Source organism: Myotis brandtii, unplaced genomic scaffold, assembly GCF_000412655.1.
Source record: "Myotis brandtii unplaced genomic scaffold, ASM41265v1 scaffold86, whole genome shotgun sequence".
NCBI classification, from domain to species: domain Eukaryota; kingdom Metazoa; phylum Chordata; class Mammalia; order Chiroptera; family Vespertilionidae; genus Myotis; species Myotis brandtii.
Window position 1 is genome coordinate 1,245,230 of NW_005371503.1, and position 22,476 is coordinate 1,267,705.

The window sequence follows — 22,476 nt, forward strand, 5'->3', positions numbered from 1 at the left end:
GGCTCCAGGACTGTGAGAGGGGCAGGCTGGGCTGAGGGACCCCCACCCCCCAGTGCACGAATTTCATGCACCGGGCCTCTAGTCTATATATATAAGAGGCTAATATGCAAATTGTCCACTTGGGAATTCAATCACTCACTATTATGTGTGCTGACCACCAGGGGGCAGCACAGAACATGGTTGGCAACCAGTGGTGGCAGCGGGGCACTGAGGGAACCAGGGAAGGAGGAAGCAGGGAGGTGGGGAGGCCAGGTCTAGGGACCTACCCTGCACGAATTTCATGCACCAGGCCTCTAGTATTAACATAAAGTAACACAAAGCTTTTGTAACAATGGGCTCCTCTGACTCATAAACTGTAAAATGAGTTGCAGGAATAAGAGCAAAGGATTGTCCTCTGTTCTGTCTTCATACTCCCTCTAGTGTCAAGAACTCAAAGTAAGCTAAGAAAGGAAATGGAGACCACTGGGTCCTGTGCTGTCTCTCTGTCTCATTCACCTGCTTCCAAAAGTACACTGGGATTCCTTCCCACCTACTCCAGGAGAAAAGGCCTGACTCGTGTGAGTGGTACAGGCTGCACCTTCTCTCCTTGAAGTCACCAAAGCTACGGTCACTGTGCTGGAAGGCCATATGCCATCTCATGCAATTGTGTCCAACCTGAGTCCCCAAACCTCTGGGCCCCAGAGGAACGAGCACTGGGGTCCTGGAGAGGGTTCTGGAATTTCGGAATGTCTAAATAAATTGTACCATCACTGGAGATAAAACTGGAAACCACCAAACAAATTGGCAAGTGCCTTTGCCTTCAGCTGAAACGTATCAGCTTGGTGTTGGATCGGCATTGCTTACAGTACTCACTAACAGTCTTGAATTAATTGAATATAGTAAAATAAATAATGGTTTCCTACATGTGGTTGATAATGAGTGTTTAAATTTGAGGAACATAGGGTAAAAATTAATAACAAAAGTGGTCCTTCACAGTGAAAAATCCAGGACCCACTTCTCTGGCCCCCTACTGGCCTCTGAGGTTCGGATAAACTAGGCTGCTTTTTAACGTGCGTCAGTGGGTAGAATGGTACTTTTTACGTAGCTGATGTTCCCAAAACAGCAAGGAAAATCTAGTGGCAACTGTTTGGATACTTATGAGAATAATTAAGCCATTAAAAACTAATGATTGTTGCCATTTTGTAGATCTACAAAAAAAAAAAAAAGTGTATTAGCTCCTCAACTACTGGGTGTTGTTACTTTCAGCATTTTACCAAGTGGAGCAAAGTCTGAAGTAACTGAGGTCTGAGAGGTATAAGTGGTGCATATCATCAGGTCTACCCTAGAAGCAGAGGAATTCAGTTTCCCTCAAGAGGGACTCGACCAGCTCAAGTTCCTCCTCCTGTGCACCAGAGGGCGAAGCCGCAGGATGTAAGGCAGCAAGAATCAGGAATTCTCTGGACTACATTTCCCAGAAGGGTTTTATGTGACCCCCCTCCCTCCCCAGAAGGCTTAGTGGCTAAGAACTTCAGGTCCCAGGTTGCTGTGCGGCTAAATGTGACTCCATCTCCCAGCGACCCAAAGGCGCAATGGCCGCTAGTTCTCCAGGGTTATTCGGCTGTTGAACTGTACCTCGTTGCCAGGAAGCGGGCGCCAGGAGGTTCAAAGACAAGATCCCGCTTCCTTAGGGCGGTAACGGCGCGTAGGTGCTGGGAAGGGTGGTGGGCGAGGCGGAGCCGCTCTGACCTATGCCAGTGAATTGTGGGTCCGTCTGGGAGGAGGCCCGGCTTTGCGGAGCCGCTGTGCGAGCTGGCGCTGGGCGGTGCCGTCGCGACAGTTCGAAAACTACATTTCCCAGCATCCTCGCGGCGCCAGAACTACCGTCCCCGAAAGTCTGAGCGTGATCCACCCAGCCTTTCGCTTCCGCTGACCGGGAAACTCGAGATATGTGGGGTCGCAGTGTCTGGCGGCTCCTGCGCTCTGAAAGCCTCGTGGGTCGCCGGGTTTCAACCCCCCGCGGGCGCTTCTCGCCGGCCCTGCGGAGAGGTGAGGAAGGCTCCGTGTCCCGAGGTCGGAGTTCGTCCCAGAGAAAGGATGCTCCAGCGAGCCCAGGCCGAGGGTGCGGGTGCCACGCCCTCCTGCCTGCCGCTCTCCTGTGGCTGGAGACCCTGCTGCCCGGCCGCGCCCGGGGTGGGCCAGGCCTGCGGGGAGGACTGCCTGCCCCTCCTGAGAGCGAGCCTCGGAAGGCCTGGGGTTCTCCCGCCCTCCCGTAGGTCTGTCGGGTGCCCGCGTCAGGGAGTCGGTGTCGGGAGAGACCTGTCTTCTCGTGGCCTGTTTAGACTTCACGTTTAGACTGTTATGTAGGAGCTGGCCCCGAGCCCAGGTGACGGGGAGGCTGCAGCGTCTGCCGGGCCCGCTTTATTCTCGCCGTGATGTCCGGTTCTCTGCGCTCATCGGCAGGGGCCGTTCAAAAACCAATCAGTGTGGGTACTGGGACTTCCAGGTTCAGCGTGGGCACCCCTGTGAGCAGTGTGTCCTGAAGGGCATCTGACTTTATTCAGAGAGAAGTTTTCAGAACCTCCCCCGCCCCCCACCACCAAGTTTTAAACCCGTAAGGCTGCCCACGGTGGGCGCTCGGCACTAACGTTAGCATCCTGTGCTCACCTGGCATCTCCAGTGCCGGGTGAGATGCCAACCAGCACCCGTGGTGTTTTGTGCTGTTCGGCGCAAGCTCCGTTTTACTCCCAGTCAGACGCAGTTGCTGATTCCCCCCCGTAAGAGGCTGTCAGCTGCCAGGGTCCTTCACAAGCTGGTTGGTTCTGTATTTAGGTGTGTAACTTGCATGCACATGCGATGGCCTTTACAAAAAGGAGGTGGCATTTTTTGAACCCTGGGAAGTCACCCCAATCTCAGTCCTATCTGTGTAAACTTTTAGAGGTGAACTTTGTTTACATATTCAAATGAAAACAATATTAAACCGTTTTAGAGAACTTTGAAGTGCATATAATACTGGTAATACATCACCATAAGTAAACGATAATGCTTCAACATGTTTGCTAAGTTATGGCTCTTGAATCTGTTGGAGAAACCTTAAGTGGCCCCTTACTCTTTTCATCATTTGAATTGAGTTTATATTTAGATTTTTTAAAAATCTATTTCCTGCCTACTGACCTATAAAGTCAATGAAAACATGTTATGTCTGATTTTGCTCATCATCTATCTCTATGCCTTAAAAATTGGGAATTTATTGAAACAGGACATATATTTTTAAAATGTGAAACTTCCTAGGGCTTTGGTGTTAACAGTAAATACTCCAGCTTTTAAAGTCAAATTCATTGATTCAACAAAATATTTTAGCCCAACTATTTCAAACCACTGTTCTAGGTATTAATAAAAAATAAAAACAGTAATGAAAACCAGTCAGGGCCTCATGGAGCTTATATTGTGATTCAGAAAGACAAACCATACATAATTTCAAATTAGAACTGAGAACTATGTGGGAAATGAACAGAATATGTAAGAGTGTGGGAGTACAGAAAGCTACTTTGGATGGGGATATAGGCATTAAAAATTCTCATAGCTCTATAAAAAAACTTTTGAGCACTGAGGCCAGTTGGGCAATTTATGTTCTCTAGTAGAGATGTGGCAGTGATAATCAAAGCTTTTGATGTATATTATTTTAGAATGACTCTTAAACATTTCTAAAGACTAAAAGAAGGAAACATTTATTGAATGTTTGTTATGCCAAATAATGATAGACACTTTTGGATAAAAGAGTCAGTGACTCAGAGGGTCAGTTATCTTGCCTGAAATTACAGAATTCCTAAGTAGAAGAGCTGAAACTGTATTATAAATAAATGGGGAAAATGCTTTAGAAGCTGAAGTATGATGCTTCTGTTAGTTACGACAAGAAATAAAAATATTGTCTTCTCTTTTCAGACTTCTTAACCACCACAACCAAAGGACATGATATAAGGCGAGTGGACATAACTCCTTTAGAACAAAGGAAATTAACTTTTGATACCCATGCATTGGTTCAGAACTTGGAAACTCATGGTGAGAAACATGGGTATCTCTCGACAGAAGTAAATTAACACCATTCATGATATATTACCTAGTCAAGACAATATCACTATTAGGAACAATTAAGAGTCACTATTTAAATGTAAGTGCCATCCAGACAATGGAATATTTTATAGTCATAAAAAATGGTATGGCTTGGTTATGTTCAAGTATGTAAGTGAAAAAAGCATTATGTAAAATTACATGTATAGAGTGATTCCAATTATGTAAAAAGAAAAAATAAATGAGTTTCTAGGCTGATACTGAAGAGAATGTGGACGTACAAGGACAATGTTTAAGAACAGCAAAAAAGAAAATAAAGAAACAAGCACAAAAACTGACCAGATATCAAAACATTCATTTAAATATGTAATATCACATAGAAAAGTAGATTATAGAATGGGAATCAGACACACACACATATATGGGTTTAGCAAGCAATAAAATATCACAGCTAGGGAAAGGAAGGACTATTTAATAAATGAGTTATGGTAACTAACTAGCCATTGGGAAAAATATATATGATCTCCTTACTGAAAAATAAATTTTTCAGTATGTTTAGATTTTTAGAGGGAGCAAAACATAAAATTCTAAAGCAATTAAAGTAAATACTGACAGATGTGATACAGAAATATTTTTTTGCAGAAACATGACAATGAGCCTATGTTTTAATAAAGAGTCCATATGAATTGATAAGAAAAAGTTCAGCAATTTTACAGAAAAATGGGCAAAAGCTATAAACAAATAGCTCACAGAAAAATAAATATCAGTAGTCAATAAGTATATGTAAAGATGTTTGACCAAGGAAATGCAAATTTTAAGTACAGATTAAAATAACCAATGTAGCCCTAACCGGTTTGGCTCAGTGGATAGAGCATCGGCCTCCCGACTCAAGGGTCCCAGGTTCAATTCTGGTCAAGGGCATGTACCTTGGTTGTGGGCACATCCCCAGTAGGGTGTGTGCAGGAGGCAGCTGATCGATGTTTCTCTTTCATCGATGTTTCTAACTCTATCCCTCTCCCTTCCTCTCTGTAAAAAATCAATAAAATATATTTAAAATAACCAATGCAATACCATTTTTTATGCCACTTATACACTCAAAAGTAAAAAAAACTAAAAAGACTCCTGAAGGAGAACTGACTTGCTTGTTACTGTATTATGCCACTATTTTGGGGTGGTTTGCTATGTAGTAAAATATAACTGGAACAGAGACCTCTCACCATACATTTTCAACTTTACACCATGTAAATGTATTTTTTATTTAAAAAGTAAATAAAACTAAAAGTATCTCAAAATAAAATGTATAATTAAAAATTAATAATAAATAAGACTAGTAATATCAGTGTTGCTATAGATTGGGATAATGGACAGTGGGCATTAAAATTGTAGATTGCTTTTAGAGAGTAATTTAGCATAATCTGCCAAATTTTTATTGTAACCATTTTATAAAAACATAACAATTTATAGGGAAAGTTATTCCAGCTGTCTATTCTGATAAGAATGTGCACTTTTAAAAATATATAAATACCTATTTACTGCCTACAGGATTTGACAAAGCACAAGCAGAAACAATTGTATCAGCATTAACCACTTTATCAAATGTCAGCTTGGATACTATCTATAAGGAGATGGTCACTCAAGCTCAACAGGTAACATTTTCTTTTTTATCACTTCTAAGTTTCATTAGACAATCTGTTTTATAACTGCATCTCTGTCTGCCCAATGACCTCCCCCACACACCTGCATCTTCCTTATTGTTCCCTCTAAAGGGATCAAAAACAAAACAAACAAAAAACTTTTACTAAAGTCAGTACCTAGAAAGATTAAGGAGTGAGAACAGTCATAACAATTATGGTAACACAAAGAATGAAATTTTGTCAAATTTTTCATTGTAAGATAATTATATTATTAGAATCATGAGATGGTGGTAGATCATTAGTGAAACAACTTTTTCCCTGTTGAAAGCCCACCACAGTAGAAAAGCTAATCCTTCTATATAATAAAAATATTTTACTGCAGTCATGTGTAAATTCTGCTTAATTTTCACAAACTTAGAAGGCCAGAAGGCTGGGAAGGACTTCATAAATCACCTGGCTAAGATGCTTTAATTTGACTGGATACACAAATCCTTTAAGTCAAAATAATGCCATTTACTAAGAACTTACGATGTTAGAGGCACAAATGTTGGGGACTTCTCACTTATTTAACCACTCTAACAACCTTGCAATGTAGGTAGAATTTTTCTCTTTTGCCACTGAAAAGATGATCAGAGAGGTTGAGTAATTTGCAAGAGTTGTCATTGTGGTGCTATGGACAAAAGCGACAAGTTTATATAAAGAATAGAATAAGCTCAGTGAATCTAACTGTGAAATAATTCATAGTTTGTCATCATGAATCAATTCACTATGTTTAAGAATCTTCTTATGGTTATATTTTTTTAATTTTAATTTTTCAAATTTCAACTTCCTTAGATAAATACTTCACAGCAGAGGGTTTCTTTCTTGTGTAAAATTAGCAGCTCTTACATAAAATATCATTACATTAAAGGTCATGAAGGACCAGAAACTTTTTAAAGATATTTACAATAATTTCCAATTAGACATTTAGAATTAAGAGTATTCAACTCCTGAATTTAACTTACCTGAAAATTTGTATGTGCATTATTTTAGCTTAACTTATTCAGAATCATAATAGACTACTAAATCTACTGAGAAAAAGCCAATCGTTTCATTCTCCCAACTCTCCGAGCTATCCTGAAAGAGCTAATGGAGCTACTGACATCTATAATAATAAAAGTGTAATATGCAAATCGATCAAACAGCAGACCACCATCCGAATGACCACACTATGACACGCACTGGCGCCAGGCCAGCCAAGGCAGGTGCGATGCAATTGGTTGGGGGACCCCATAATTGCCCCGCAGAGGGAGGTCCAGGCCACTGGCCAGAGATGCTGTGGCGTGTGTGCAGGGCTGCCCAGAGATCACCCTGCAGAGGGAGGCCCAGGCCAGCCAAGTGGTCGCACCCACGCCTGTTGCCTGCAGAGGGAGACTACCGGTGGCAGGGGAATGGGGCGTCACCACCACACAGATGGCAAGCAGTGGTGGGGGCAGGGCCAGCTGCCCGCAGCAGGTGAGGGGGGAAGGAAAGCCTCGATAGGCCCTGATTGCCTGCCAGGCCTAGGGACCCTACCCAAGGGGCCCCAGATTGCGAGCCGGATTGCGAGAGGGCACGGGCTGGGCTGAGGAACACCTCCCTCCCCCTCCTCATCCCATGCATGAATTTCGTGCACCGGACCTCTAGTTTTTAATAAATTAATATACTCTTTAAATCTGATTTTTAAGTTTACCCGATATGTAATAGTGAGTTAAAACTGGTTTGAGAAATGTTTATGTTGCCAGGACTTTTTTTTTTTTTTTTCAGGCTCCTTAGGGGGGGCAACCCGGGGAAAAAAAAAAAAAAACCTGGGGAGGGGGAAGAGGAGAGTGAGGTGGAGGGAAAGCTGGTTGGGGGTAGGATCCGGCCGGGTAGGGATGCCTCTGCCAGGACCATTTAATCATATATTCAAAATGTAGGATCAGATGTAGGAATATTACTGCTAAACTTTTGGGGTTTTTTTTATTAGTGGTGTGTGACATTGAAATCCCATTCCATCCTTGAGCCCAATCCCCTTGCTGACCCCACCTCTAGAATAGAATAACGCACAAAGATGTCATGAAAGATGGGAGTGAGGCTCAGGGCCAATGGACAAACAAGCTTTGTACTTGATCACTTCAGGAAGGGCCATACTAAGTCGAGTCTGCTCAGTCTGAGAATAGTTATATTCTGAATTCACTTATAATCTGAATTATATTCATATTCTCTGGTGGCTCCTTAATAATTACAATGATTACACTTAATAGATTTGACTACTTAATACTGGATTATACTTTTCCATTTCAAGTTTTTGAAGATGGATACCTGTGCTGTTTTATAGGCCTGTTGAATCACAAACTGTATTTAAAGGAGGAAATGGAGATAAATATAGGCTATTAGGGTCATAGTACAATTCCTTATCCAGGTTCAGACTCCAAAGAAATCTATGATTACATTTTCAGCTATTCTCTACATAGTCTCAGTAATAACATTTTATTAAAGATTCAAAATAAAGAATAACATTATGCTTAATGTTTTAGAACTCCTTCATAATGACATTTTGAGTAGGACTAACACAGCCCATAGAGCCACTTCTATATGACTTCTGAACATTTTAAATCTCATGACTATATCAAATAGAACTGCAAAAAGGAAATGAACCTCCTACCCCCAATAATAAGGATGAAGGTTAGGGAAGGCATAAGACTCGGATGTTTATTGTGCACAGCAAAAAATAATAATTTTTATGATAGGATTATTATTTAAGGCAAAACGTCCCCACATCAAAACATTGGTGTTACACTGGCCTGCGTCAGCAATCACATCCCTCTCTCTGGTAATATTAATAATAGCCAACATTCTTTGAGTGCTCACCATGTGCCAAGTATTACATTAAGCATTTGATGTGCACTGTCTCATTTAATTCTCCAAATAGTGTAGGTACTGTTGTTATTTACATTTTACTAGTGAGGTCAAATAAATTAAATAACTTTCCCAAAGTCTCACAGTAAATGGCAGCATTTGGATTCAAAGCCAGGCAGCTTGACTCCAGAACTCACATTTTTAACATCTACTCCATTATGACTGTACCATCTGGGAGTTGTCATTGGAGAACGTTGTGCATTCCAGACCCTTTGAAGATTGAGTCATTTCTTAGTCATGCATCTGGAACTGTGATAGCCTGTTTTCTAAAAGTCAGGTCAGTTTTGAAATAGTCTTTCTTGCCCATATTGGTCAGTGGAGGACTGTAAACTCAACAATGCACTCCTGGCTACAAACTGTGACCAGAAAAATAGGAGTTCCACTAGTGATCCTGATCTTTCTTAGGCTTTTTTGGTTTTGTTTATATACCCTGTATTGAGGGTCCTTTTCCTGGCTACATCCTCATCTGCTTTTTCTTTTGGTCAAGAAGGAGAAATGAGTCAACAAGCTACCAAGTGTAAGAAGTTTAGTGTTAAACCCTAGCCAGTTTGGCTCAGCGGTTAGAGCGTTGTTGGCCAAGGACTGAAGGGTCAAGGGCATGTTACCTGGGTTGCAGGCTTATTTGGGCCCCAGTTGGGGCCACATGTAGGAGGCAACCAATCGGTGAGAGAGACATCGATGTTTCTCTCTCTCTGTCTCTTCCCCTTCCTTCCATTCTCTCTAAAAATCAATGGAAAAAAATATCCTCAGGTGAGGATTAACAAAAAAAAAAAAGTTTAGGTTGAAATATCCCTCCTTAGCAAAGCAAAAGCTTATAAATCTATCAGATAGGAATCACCTTTTTTTTTTTTCACATATTCTTGTAGTGCTAAATATGGGAAAGTTACCCAGGAATTTATTTTATTTATTTTGTGTGTGTGTTTATATTAATTTACTCATGATGTTGCCACCAGGAATGGGCAAACTTATTTTGATAAAATACAAATTGGCTTAAAGGTTTAACAAAAATCAACTAATTAATAGCTAAAAATGTTTTTTTTCCTATTCATGTCAATGTATCTCTTGCTTTATCTGTTTTCAGCTGAGAGATACAGAATTGAAATGCCATTTAAAAATCACTAATTATGCTGACAAGGGGTAGTTATTTAAATCATACTTCTACCTATTTTGTTTTACTACTTAACTTCTGAGTCTTATCCAGTACCCTGGAATTTTCTGATGGTAGAAAATCCCTCAAAGCAGTAAAATGATTAACAAAACCCTTTCCATGTAGCCATTTTTTGTTGAGGAACTAATAGATTTTAAATAAATACTTTATTGGGATTCTTTCATAAATGTTTCCAGACATTTATTTCACTTCAGGAAATACTTTTTAAAATTTTTTTGTTAGTTCCCACCTGAGGATATTTTTTCCATTGATTTTTAGAGAGAGTGGAAGGGCAGGAGAGAGACAGAAAGAGAGAAACATCAATATGAGAAAGACTCGATTGGTTGCCTCCCACACGTGCCCCGACCAGGTTAGGGATTGAGCCTGCAACTGAGGTACGTGCCCTCAACCCTTCAGACAAAGGCCGACATTCTAACCACTGAGCAACTGACTAGGCCTGGGAAATACTTTTTCTTCCTTGAATCTCCTGTTGCTTTTCATTTTGATAATTCAGATATGTAGGTTTTATATGTTGTTTTGTTTTACTTAGCCAAGCGACATTGTATCTTTCGCATATGAAACTGAAGTTTCATGAAAATGATTCCATGTAAGGGGATGACTTTCCATAGATCATTAGGTTATTTTATTTTATTTTCTAGGAAATAACAGTACAACAGCTAATGGCTCATTTGGACTCTATCAGGAAAGACATGGTCATCCTAGAGAAAAGTGAATTTGCAAATCTGAGAGCAGAGAACGAGGTGACACAAGTTTCAGTTTATTACTAATAAAATAACTGACTTCACAGGTGGTCTACTTGGTGAATAATAGGACCAAATAATTTTATGTGGTTACTAAATAATTATTTACAAATTTTTAGATAAAAATAGACTATATGTTTAACCATACCTAATCTTTTGATGTATAAAGCATAGTTTCTTGCATAGTAAAGAATAAGAGTTGTATTTTATATGTATAAAAGTCACTTAGATATTTGAACTCTTTATATTATATACAATTTTAGAATAGCGCATAGTATAATGTTCTCAAAACTGAAAGTAATGTGGTATTTTCCATTTTATTTGATTCTGCACTAATTAGTCATTTAAGAGAAAAATGTGTTTTTTGTAATTCAGGGGAAATTTGTTATCCAGTAGATTAACTGTTTTTAAATGCAGAATATCAGTTGTTTTAAAAAGTAGAAAACTAAAACATAAATATATTTTCTAATGTTTTCCTAAGAATTATTTTCTAAATATGATGAATTATTCTTTTTTATCTTTATTTTTAATCAAATCCTTAGATCACCCAGTTTTTGCTAATCTAGGGTTTCAAATTTTATGAGGAAAAAATCATAATATAGGCTTTTGGTTTAATGCTAATTGTATGTGATCTTTCTTACATCTAGAAAATGAAGAGTGAATTAGAACAAGTTAAGCAACAATTAATAGTAAGTGAAATGTTTCTTCCCATTTAAAAATATTTTATTATTTTCAAAATACTCATTACAAGATCACTCTTTAAATATTTTTACTTTCTTTAAAGAATGAAACCGGTCGAATCAGAGCAGATAATAAACTGGATATCAACCTAGAAAGGAGCAGAGTAACAGATATGGTAATGAGCTTTTAAATGCATTTTCTTGGTTGCGTGCTGCTTTTTAATCCCTGTTAGTCTTTTTTCTTAACCTCCTGATGCATCATATCCTTTAGTTTACAGATCAAGAAAAGAAACTTATGGAAGCAACCACAGAATTTACCAAAAAGGTAAGTTAGTATGTAAAAATTTCTCTTTTGTACATCTCTCAGGCCTTGTGTACCTGCTTTTATGTGTATCATTTTATAAGTTTGGACTTTAAACAGCTAGCCCTAAAGAATCCATGATTTCCTCATAGCTTTTATGGTTGACCAGCACTGGGGATAATGCCACCAGGTGGGTGATAGTACCTGAGCTGTGACCCCTGAGTCAGAACCAAGCTTTCCTGGTAGCATACTTTTTTCAAACTAAATTACTTTCATATAAAAAATAAAGGATTCATAATTAGTATTTAAGTGTCTAGATTAAATTACCTTTAAATTTTAAAAAATAATAGTAAATATTTAATGAGTGCTTATTATATGTTAGATATTGTTCTACTTGCTTTACTTTTGTCTGTTATTTAATCCTTACATCAGCCTCTGTGAGGCATGCAGGCTTATTCCCTTTTTACCAATTTAAAAAATGAGGCAAAGGGACATTAAGGTCACACAGCTAATAAGTGGTAGAGCTGGGATATGAACCTGGATTTTAAACCCCATACTCATTGTTAATGGTTACCTTTTCAGTAATCCTAAATTGTAATCATTAATCTCTGTGGCTTGAGTAAAACCCAGCTTTCTGGCTTTGCCTAGTCCTTTTCTTAAAAGTTAAAAGCCATTTGGTCTACATTCTAACAGAAGAGAGCACTTTCTTGCTTCTAATTTAATAGAAGGGAAGGTTCCATTTGCCCTTCTTAGCATCCTATTCTGTCCTCTTACTTTTTGGCCAAATAAAGGAGATAAGGAAATGTAATAATTCTCTCACAGCTAATTTCTGAGCTCTCAGTACCATTTTCTCTCTCTTCCCATCTCTTAGCTCCTATACACATAGCATTCAGTGTTACCCAACAAGCATTTCTGCCATTTCCTTTAATGTTGGTGCCAGCTCACATTATAAACCTGGTCAGGTTTTTTCTTCTGCAAAATATATTTAAATTTTTAACTACCTTAGCCTTTCTATACATAAAGTGATAGTTCAATGACTACCGTATTTTTCTGTGTATAAGACGCTATTTTTTTTCTAAAATCGTTAGACTGAAAATTGAGGGACATCTTATACACAGAAGTCAGCCTAGGAGGCAGCCATGCGCGGTGCATAGCTGCCCATACCTTGTCAAACAGGCTTCCTCCAATCACAAGCCTTAGTGTTACTGACATCAGCTGATGCTGTAATTGGAGGTGGAAAGTGCACAGATGCAACAGGGACCGGAGCATTCTGAGCCCATAAAGATGTCAAAAAATAAAAAGATAAATACCGGTAAGCATTTGTCTTACTCTGCAAAATTCAAACTGAATGTAATCATCTATGCAAAAGAGCATGGAAATAGAGCTGCAGAGAGACAATTTGGACCTCCTCCCACTGAGTGTAGAGAACAGGAAAAACAACTCCTTAAGATACCAAAAAAAAGAAGGCCTTAAGAGGAAAAACAGCAAAATGTTTAAAATATTGATTTCTTGCCCACTGCATGGGAGAACATATTTGCCAATGTTATCACCGATAAGGGTTTAATCTCCAACATTTATAGGGAACTCATTCAACTTAACAAAATGAAGATAAACAATCCAATCAAAAAATGGGCAAAAGAGCCCTAAATAGACACTTTTCAAAAGAGGACATTCAGAAAGCCAAGAGACATATGAAAACATGCTCAAAGTCACTAATCATCCGAGTGATGCAAATCAAAACAACAGTGAGGTACCATCTCACACCTGTCAGAATGGCTATCATCAACAAACAACAAGTGCTGGAGAGGATACAGAGAAAAAGGAACCCTCGTGCACTGCTGGTGGGAATGCAAACTGGTGCAGCCACTATGGAAGACAGTATGGAGTGTCTTCAAAAAGTTAAAAATTGAACTCCCATTTGACCCAGTGATCCCACTTCTAGGAATATACCCCAAGAAAACAGAAACACCAATCAGAAAGGATAAATGCACCTCTATGTTCATAGCAGCACAATTCACCATAGCTAAGATCTGGAAACAGCCTAAGTGCCCATCAGCAGATGAATGGATTAGAAAACTGTGTTACATCTACACAATGGAATACTATGCTGCTGTAAAAAAGAAGGAATTCTTACCATTGGCAACAGCATGGATGGAACTGGAGAGCATTATGCTAAGTGAAATAAGCCAGTCAATGAAAGAAAAATACCACATGATCTCACTCATTTATGGATAATTAAGACCATTATAAACTGATGAGCAAAAACAGATACAGACGCAGAGCAACATCGAACAGACTGTCAAACTACAGCGGGAAGGCCAGGGAGGGTTGGGGGGGTGGGTAAGAGATCAACCGAAGGACTTGTATGCATGCATATAAGCATAACCAATGGACACAAGACACTGGGGGGTAGGGGAGGCCAGGGGAAGGTCAAGGAGAGAAAAAAAAAAAAGGAGACATATGTAATACTCTTTGTAATACTTTAAGCAATAAAACAGAATTTTTTTTTAAAAAAAAAGGTTATCCAAATATATACAGGAAAAAAAAATATTTATTTCTTAATTTGGGGTTGGAAAAGTGGGGGCATCATATACACAGAAAAATATGGTAAATTTTTTTCTTCTTAGTTTATCCTCTTATATATTTAAGTCTCAAATAACTTACTATGAGGCTTTTAGTAGGATTATCACCAGAATTTGATAATCCTAATAATTGGTCTCCAAATATCAGGGTAGAAGGGATATTTTTTGTTAGTCTGTAATATTCACATAATGTTTTTTCTTAATATCACACTGCTTTTAACTGTTGCCCCACTTAAGATTTTTGTTGAGCGTCGGCCCATGATTCAGGAGGTCATGGTTTGATTCCCGGTCAGGGCACATGCCCATATTGTGGGCTCAATCCTCAGTGAGGGCCATGCAGGAGGCAACCGATGAATGATTCTCTCTCCTCATCGTTGATGTTTTTATCCCTCTCTCCCTCTCCCTTTCTCTCCCTGAAATCAATAAAAACATTATTAAAAAAAAAAAAGCCCTGGCCAGTTTTCCTCAGTGGGTAGAGCATTGGCCGCGGACAGAAAGGTCTCGGGTTTAATTCTCAGTCAAGGGCACATACCTCAGTTGCAGGTTTGATTCCTGGCCCCAATCGGTATATGCAGGAGGCAGCTAATCTGTGTCTCTCTCACATCAGTGTTTCTCTCTCTCTTGCTCTCTTGCTCTCGCTCTCCCTCCTCCCTCTCTTGTACTCTCCCTAAAAAATCAATAGAAAAAATATTCTTGGGTGAGGATTAAAAAGACTATTGTAATACACAAAATCACACATAAATAATATTTTTAATGTAAATATTTTCCCAATAATATATTGAGGACAAAACTTAATTGTATTTATTCTCATTTATTACAGGATACCATAACCAAAAGTATTATTTCAGAGACCAGTAATAAAATTGACACTGAAATTGCTTCTTTAAAAACACTAATGGAATCTAACAAGCTTGAGACAATTCGTTATCTTGCAGGTAAGGCTGTGTTATTTGATTATCAGACCTGTCAGCTCCTACCTCCCAAGGTAACCATGGCCAGCAAAGAAGAAAAAATGGAGGTTTCCTTTATTGCTTGGTCCCTGCAGTGTGTGAAGACTCTAAGTTTGGAAGGCAATAAGATTAGGATATAAGTTTAACAGGCAACTTTGCAACTTACTAATAGGAAAAAACTTATCGATATCCAAGAAATATATAAACACAAGTACAAAATGCTGCAAAGATGAACTAGGTATTCTACAATTTAAAAAAATGTTATTTTTATTGCTGTGCTCTTCCATCAGAGTGGACTTACAGGAAATTATAGCTAAAATATATGTAGGCCATTAAAAATTATAGCAAGCAAAGGGGGGAAATACCTCCTACCTTGAATCCAACTGACTGAGCACAGATACTACCCCAAAATTAGATTATTTGTCCCATACTAGACTCCTCAAGTACCATGGACCTGAACCAATTACAGGACCCCAAGGAGGTAGGAAAAATGCCCTAGTCAAATAGTACTTTTTTTTTCTTTTTATAAAAAGTAATATATATTTTCATTATAAGTGATTCTTGTAATTCAGAAACTATATAGTAAAAGTTAAAGCCTTTTACTCCCTCATAGGTATTTACTATTAGTATATATCTTTCCAGGATTTCTCTTCTTTATATAAACATTACAATTTTTAAAAATAATAATTAGATCATATTGTACAGACAACTTTTCTGCTACCAGTTTTTCATTATTAAAAACAATGCACTGAACAGCCGTATATATGTTTGTGTTTGGGTAAACACACACACCCCTTTGTGCCCTCATGCTAGTATTTCTATATAAATTGCTTTGCACATTTATACTTTTTGTGTTTAAAAGATGTGCACATTTAAAAGTTTTCATATTATTGAACTGCTGTCCAAAACAAAATTGCTGATTTATACTATCAGTGGTTTTTCTGGGCAGCCGCTAATGATGATGAGGTGGCAGTAGGAGTGAAGATGGAGCCCCTGGCCTTCAGCGATGCACCCCCTTTATTTCTTCAACTTGAATGCCTCAGCTTCTATCTTTAAAATAGTGGGCTTCTGCCAAAGATTCATTTGAAGAAAGGATTCTAAGGGGAAAACAAGTTTTGAAAACCCTCATTCTAGCAAAGTCTCTGGAACTAGAGATCCATTCAGTGGTAATGCTCAGGGAAAATTTCCAAACAGCCAGTTTGTTTCCACTTTCAAAATGGATTTTACAGCAACCCAGTTTAGGAAGAGTTTCAAATCCACTCAGCTTCCCCTAGAGCAGCGGTTCTCAATCTGTGGGTCGCAACCCCTTTGGCGGTCAAAAGACCCTTTCACAGGGGTCGCCTAAGACCATCCTGCATATCAGATATTTACATTACGATTCATAACAGTAGCAACATTACAGTTATGAAGTAGCAACGAAAATAATTTTATGGTTGGGTCACAACATGAGGAACTGTATTTAAAGGGCCAGAAGGTTGAGAACCACTGCTCTAGAGTATTTACTAAAAGAATCAATATCTTAGATAAAAATAAAATCCTTTTCATATTTATATTCAGTTTGAAGAAGGTGATGGTCTCCATAAGGCTTTCATTCAGTAGTGGATTTATACAAGGCTGATTCTAATAAACTTAATGGCAAAAGCAAAAGAAATTAGCAAGTCCTTGTTTGGAAAAGTACTTTCCTAAGTTATCTTCCTTTCCTTTTTTCAATGAGGATTTGCAACCAACAGTTCTAAAGGCATTGTCTGTCTCCTTTCTCTTTCTTCTCCAACTATTTGTTTATTGCTGCTGTTACTGGTAAGCCTTTTAGGAAATCTGAATCCCACACTCTCAGCAGGTGGGTAGTTAATGTCATGAGTGGATCCACTGGGTGCTAGAATACCTGAGATGTTGCCAGTAAGACAGTAAGTATTACTCCACATATCTGAGATTCACAAACACAGAAAAAAATACTAATAAAACCCCAGTAGTAAAGATCTTGTGTTTCCCTTAGAGAAGAAATCCTTCTAAAATGTAAGCCTTAATAATTTTGTTTTCCCAGCATGCATCAGCCAAGGTGCTGTTCATTTCAAGTATTATACTTTGAACTTGAACTAGCTTAGGCATAAAGGGGAATTTACATATTGAATTATGGAAGAAAGGCAGAGGTATAGCTTCAGCCTAGGGATAATTGGAATCACAACTTTCTCTGTACAGTATCTTGTCTCTGAATATCTGTCTCATTTTCTTAAACCAGCTTCCTCCATGGGATTATAAACATGGCCACCAGACTCATATCATTCCAGTTTCACCAACCATGAAAAATTATCCTTTTCCTTAGTTCCAATTCAGAAAATCCCAGGGAAGGGATCTGAATGGCCCATCTTGAGTCATATACCACCCTTTGATCCAGATCACTATTGCCAAGGAAACGAGAGCTGTAAGATAATGGCAGTTTCCATTTAATCTATAGTTAATGTGGCAAATTCTGTTCTGGGCAGATAAGTAGTAAAATCTAACACAGAGAACTTAAAATGTACCAGGCACAGGCTCACCTATGCATTTTATATACCCAAAGGAAGTGTCTTAGATAGGCCATAAAAGATAAACAACAAATTTGAAAGCAATTTGGGGTTGGCACAATGACAGCAATGAGAAGTAACAGTCAACAATAGAAATGAGAAACTTAAATACAGTAACCATTGTGTCAGAGACAGCAAGAGCACTGCTCAGCACTGCTGCTCTGAGTTGTCCTGAGTCCATATATTCTTCTAAGTTCTTCCTGACTACACCAGGGGTGGCTCCTTCTTGAACCCTGCCCACTGTACTAACGGTTGGGGACTTAGTCCAAGTTCCTCCTTTAGCCTCTGCTCACGAGTATAATAGGTGTTGGGTCCGAGCCCCTCGGCCTAGGGCTGGACCTCCTATGACTCTGGGTCTTAGATAGAGAAGCCATGAGAAGTTGTGAGTGTATAAGAATGAGTCTTTATTGCAGAAGTCAGTGGCACAACAGTCCTGTACAGGCAAAACAGTCCTTCACAGCAAAGTCTACACAGGCAGGCAGCCGGACACCGGCTAGTGAACAGATACATCTTTCCCACAAAGCAGCATCAGTCTCGGTACCCACAGCTATTATCTGAGCAGCCGCACGCTGCCCCCTAGACTCACTGCCTTACATCTTAGCGGTACCTAAGCTCCCTGCCTCAGCAGCTTCTTCTGTCTCTCCTGCCCAGCACACTCTAGCTGGTTAACATGGTAGCTGTATCTGAGCTCTTTTGCCCCTGCTCTGCCCAGCACCCTGGCCTTAGTAATATACTTTTATATTATTCCTTAGACAAAGAAGGCTTCGTGCCAGTCGTATTTTGGCTATAAAAGGGCACAGTATACCGTGTGTCCTTGCACCCACTCATGGTATCTTGGCCTTGGGCACCCCAATTAGGCTTATGCTCAGAGAGGCCTTTGGCCATTCTGGTGTGTTGACGACAAGGACTCTGTGTTCCCATTGGCCTGGACTATCTGGGGACCCTGGTGTGGTTCCCACATATTGTGTTGTGTTTTCTAATAAAGGAATGAAATACCTCCTTCCTCACAATAAAGTACTCGCTAGTAGTCTTAAGACAACTTAGCTATTTCTGTTAGCAAGAATATACCACCTAGATAGCACTATGTAGCCCCCAAAATAACAAATTAGATTGAGTCCTTCAGGTGACAAGGGATAAATAGGATAATAGAATGGTTTCCTTTAAAAACAACAACTTTAGAATCAGGAACACTTAGTGTTGAGTCCTGGTTCCACCACTGGTAGCAATATAGCTTCGGACTTGTCTCATCTATACAATGGGAATGATATCACCTATCTTATAGGATTTTAATTATGGTTAAATAAGGTAATGTATATAATCATTCCTTAGCACACTGCTTGGAACAGGGGTCCTCAAACTACGGCCCGCAGGCCACATGCAAATACAAATATTGTATTTGTTCCCATTTTGTTTTTTTACTTCAAAATAAGATATGTGCAGTGTGCATAGGAATTTGTTCATAGTTTTTTTTTAAACTATAGTCCGGCCCTCCAACAGTCTGAGGGACAGTGAACTGGCCCCCTGTTTAAAAAGTTTGAGGACCCCTGGTTGGAAGATGGTAAGTAATAGCATAATCAAATGGGAGATTATATAATTGACCAAGACAAGAAACTCTTAGTATTATACTTTCTCCTCAAATGTCCTCATTTCCTATGTGTCTTAAAGAGACCTAATCCCATTTCTTAAAATTAAGGAAATGATCTTGTCATTAACCAAGTTTCAGTAAGTAGTAGGATCAAATGGGATAATGTATAATTTTATACATGAAAATTAGGATAGCTTTACTATGAAAGGCATTTCTTTTGTCTTTAGTTGAAGTTTGCCCTTCATTTCAGTTTCTCTATTTTAAAAGTCATGGCTGTTTAAAAATTTTAAAGAAGGAAATTAAAATCACCCATAATCCCACCAATTAAAAGTAATCATTGCCGAAACCGGTTTGGCTCAGTGGATAGAGCGTCGGCCTGCGGACTGAAAGGTCCCAGGTTCGATTCCGGTCAAGGGCATGTACCTGGGTTGCGGGCACATCCCCAGTAGGAGATGTGCAGGAGGCAGCTGATTAGTCTTTTATTCTGAGTACATGTTATTTTTAATGGCATCATAGACTACTTCTATTATAGATTATTTCCAATTTTTTCTATATAAATAATGATGTAAAAATATCTTTGTGCATGGACATAAAAAGGTCATGGCTGTTTAAACAAACTAGAAAGTAGGGAGTTCCTAAAAGCTTCACCCAGATTAAGCTGCTTAAGAACAGGAAGGGGTTTTTTTTGTCCAGAATGATGTAACAAAGAGCAGGTGGTATATTAACTGTTAAAGTCTGGTGCTTGTTCTGCCTTTGCTTCTACCTCACTGAAATTTTTTTAAAGGGTTTCATTACAATTTTTATTTATGTTTTTAATATGAATTTTAATATTCGTGAGAAAATTCATTTTTAAATGTATTGAAAAGGCAAATAAATTTTCTCATGGATGATCTGATGTCAGTTTTACTAACTTAACTACATAATTTTTAAATATAAGTGAAATAGTTTTTCACGTCTAAGATCTGAAATTAAAGTTCATAATTGTCACTGTTATTGCTAATATTAATAATGGATTGAAACAATTTATACATTCTTAAATTATAAGACCTACATTTTTAAATTACTGTCATCCTTAATTGGGTTTAAAATACAGAAAGCTTTTAAGAAGAATTGGTATCCTGCCCTAAAGGATATCCTTTATCTTTAGCTTCATTTTCTGGGAAATGAAAAACCTAAGATAAAAAACTGATTGGATTCCCTTTGTTTTTTGTTCATTTAAGTTGAAGATGACATTATTCTGTTTCTCTCTGCAAAAAATAATCACAAATGCATGACCTACTGTAACATGTTTTCTTCTGTTCACAGCCTCAGTGTTCACTTGCCTGGCAATAGCATTGGGATTTTACAGATTCTGGAAATAGCGGTGAAACAACTGTATTATGCTTCTACTACTGCTTCCATTGACTTCTTAAAACACTGAACTAGGATAGATTTACTTTGAACACTAAAAGTTGTAGCAAAACTTAATACAACAAGATTATTCAAAGTACATATGGACTTAAAAATGTTTTAGAATAAGAAAATGTAGTTTGTCTGTTTTTTTTTTTATGTCTATTTTATTATGTTGAAAAGCTGCCATTAAAACCTGGTTAATTTGAGATAGAAGGGTCTTTTGTCTTTATCCTTTTGATAGTTTATAGAAACTGAACCGGAGTTTTGTGTTTGCTTGAATAACTGTGTAAATCATATAGGATTTCTTTGGTATCTGCTGCCTACATACTTTGTTATGCAACTTTCCTGATAACTATTACACAATTACCTTTTCATATTTAATAAAATATTATAAGAAAGTTGTTTGGATTATTAAAGTGACTTACCATATAGCTGGAGATTTTTTTAATAATGTACAATTAAAAACAATTTAAAATTTTTTTAATTTGTTTTCTATTGTTAATAGTATGACAGATGTTTCCTATTCTCCTTCTACTTCCCCCCTCCACCAGTCCCTGTTCCACCCTAGGCCTTTACCACACTATGATCTCTGTCCAAAGGCTATGCATATAAGTTTTTTGGTTAATCTCTTCCCACCCCTCTCATCCCCCTCCCTTCTAAAATCTGTCAGTCTGTTTCCATGCATCCATGCATCTGTACCTATTTTGTTTGTCATTATTTTGTTCATTAGATTCCACATATAAGTGAGATCATGTGATACTTGTCTTTCTCTGACTGGCTTATATCACTCAGCACAATACTCCCCAGGTCCATCCATGCTGTTGCAAAGGGTAAGAGATCCTTCTACTTTACAGCTCAGTATTCCACTGTATAAATGTACCACAGCTTTTTCCCCCATTTATTACTGATGGGAACTTAGCTGTTTACAGATATTAGTTATTGTAAATAACAATGCTATGAACATAGGGTGCATACATTCTTGAACAATTAAAAACAAATTTAAAATTTTTAGATGTGTGCCCTAGTACAAGTGTATGACACTTAATATGAAATCTGTTGAGTTGCTAATCTTGAGCCCTGATTATTACATATATTTTTAAATTTCTTGATTCACAAAAACCTGTTTGTCCATGCTTCAAATTTATTGCTTAAAATAAAGCTTTTTCTTATGACAGTTAGGTTCAATAAATGTCTACTGATATATAATCCCTACTCTCAAGAAACTCATACTTTGGTTTTATTGCTATTGGGTCTACTATATATTTTTCCTTATATAATAGTATCTATTAATAGAATACATGTAGTTCCAAGGAAAGTACAAAATATGTTCAACTCAGACCTTTAGTTTTAACCATCAAAAAGCCAAGGCCAGGAAGTACTAAAGATTTCATAATGCCTTGGCAATAGCTTTAAAAGTTTGATAATCCATTATTTATTCAATACTAATGGCCCGAGAGAGAGGAGCAAGATGGCGGCATAGGTAAACACCGGAGACTGCTGCCGCAAACAACCACTTCAAAAATACAACTAAAAGACGGAACGGACATCACCCAGAACCACAGGAAGGCTGGCTGAGGAGAGACTCTTCAACTAGAAGGAAAAATAACAGCACACCGAGGCTCAGAGGAGGCGCAGTGTGGAAAAAACTCAGGTGCGGAGGTGCGCGCGCAAAGCGGGCTGGTGGCTGAGAGCGCGGTTGTCGTTTTCGGTCAGGGGGGAGTCTCAGACTCTGAGCTCCAGATACGGGCGAATCGCTGGGGACTCGGACCCAAACGGGAGAAGCGGGAGTGTCTGGCATCAGTTGGAAGGCAGCTTTCCCTCCGAGGTTTGCAGCGGTTCCGGGGGTTCTGAGAAGCAGAGCCTCTGGGAACAGGACTGAGGGCACCATAACGGCTCCCTCCGCCCGCCCTGCCCTGTTGA

The 22,476-nt window shown here is 38.6% G+C and overlaps 1 protein-coding gene and 1 long non-coding RNA gene across 8 annotated transcripts in view; one reads left to right on the top strand and one right to left on the bottom strand.

Annotated features, from left to right (window-relative positions):
• The window catches only part of LOC102261661, a 115,163-nt gene extending 113,521 nt beyond the window's left edge, over positions 1-1,642 (bottom strand). For both annotated transcript variants that reach the window (XR_001360327.1, XR_314639.2), the window contains exon 1: positions 1,612-1,642. This is a non-coding gene — a long non-coding RNA (uncharacterized LOC102261661). The remainder of the gene's footprint in view (positions 1-1,611) is intronic.
• Positions 1,643-21,026, top strand: CCDC90B (coiled-coil domain containing 90B). Of its 6 annotated transcripts, none has more exons than XM_014532217.1 (9): positions 1,648-2,049; positions 3,919-4,035; positions 5,587-5,690; positions 10,404-10,505; positions 11,153-11,194; positions 11,290-11,361; positions 11,457-11,510; positions 14,889-15,003; positions 20,470-20,958. In XM_014532217.1, exons 1-9 carry the CDS (start codon positions 1,926-1,928, stop codon positions 20,523-20,525), a joined length of 786 nt encoding a protein of 261 aa, XP_014387703.1. In that variant the 5' UTR covers positions 1,648-1,925; the 3' UTR covers positions 20,526-20,958. The 6 variants fall into 6 exon arrangements, with proteins under 6 accessions (XP_014387706.1, XP_014387703.1, XP_014387705.1 ...); XM_005884815.2 differs by having other exon boundaries at positions 1,653-2,025; XM_014532220.1 differs by lacking the exon at positions 10,404-10,505 and having other exon boundaries at positions 1,643-2,025.
• Positions 21,027-22,476: the final 1,450 nt, after the last annotated feature.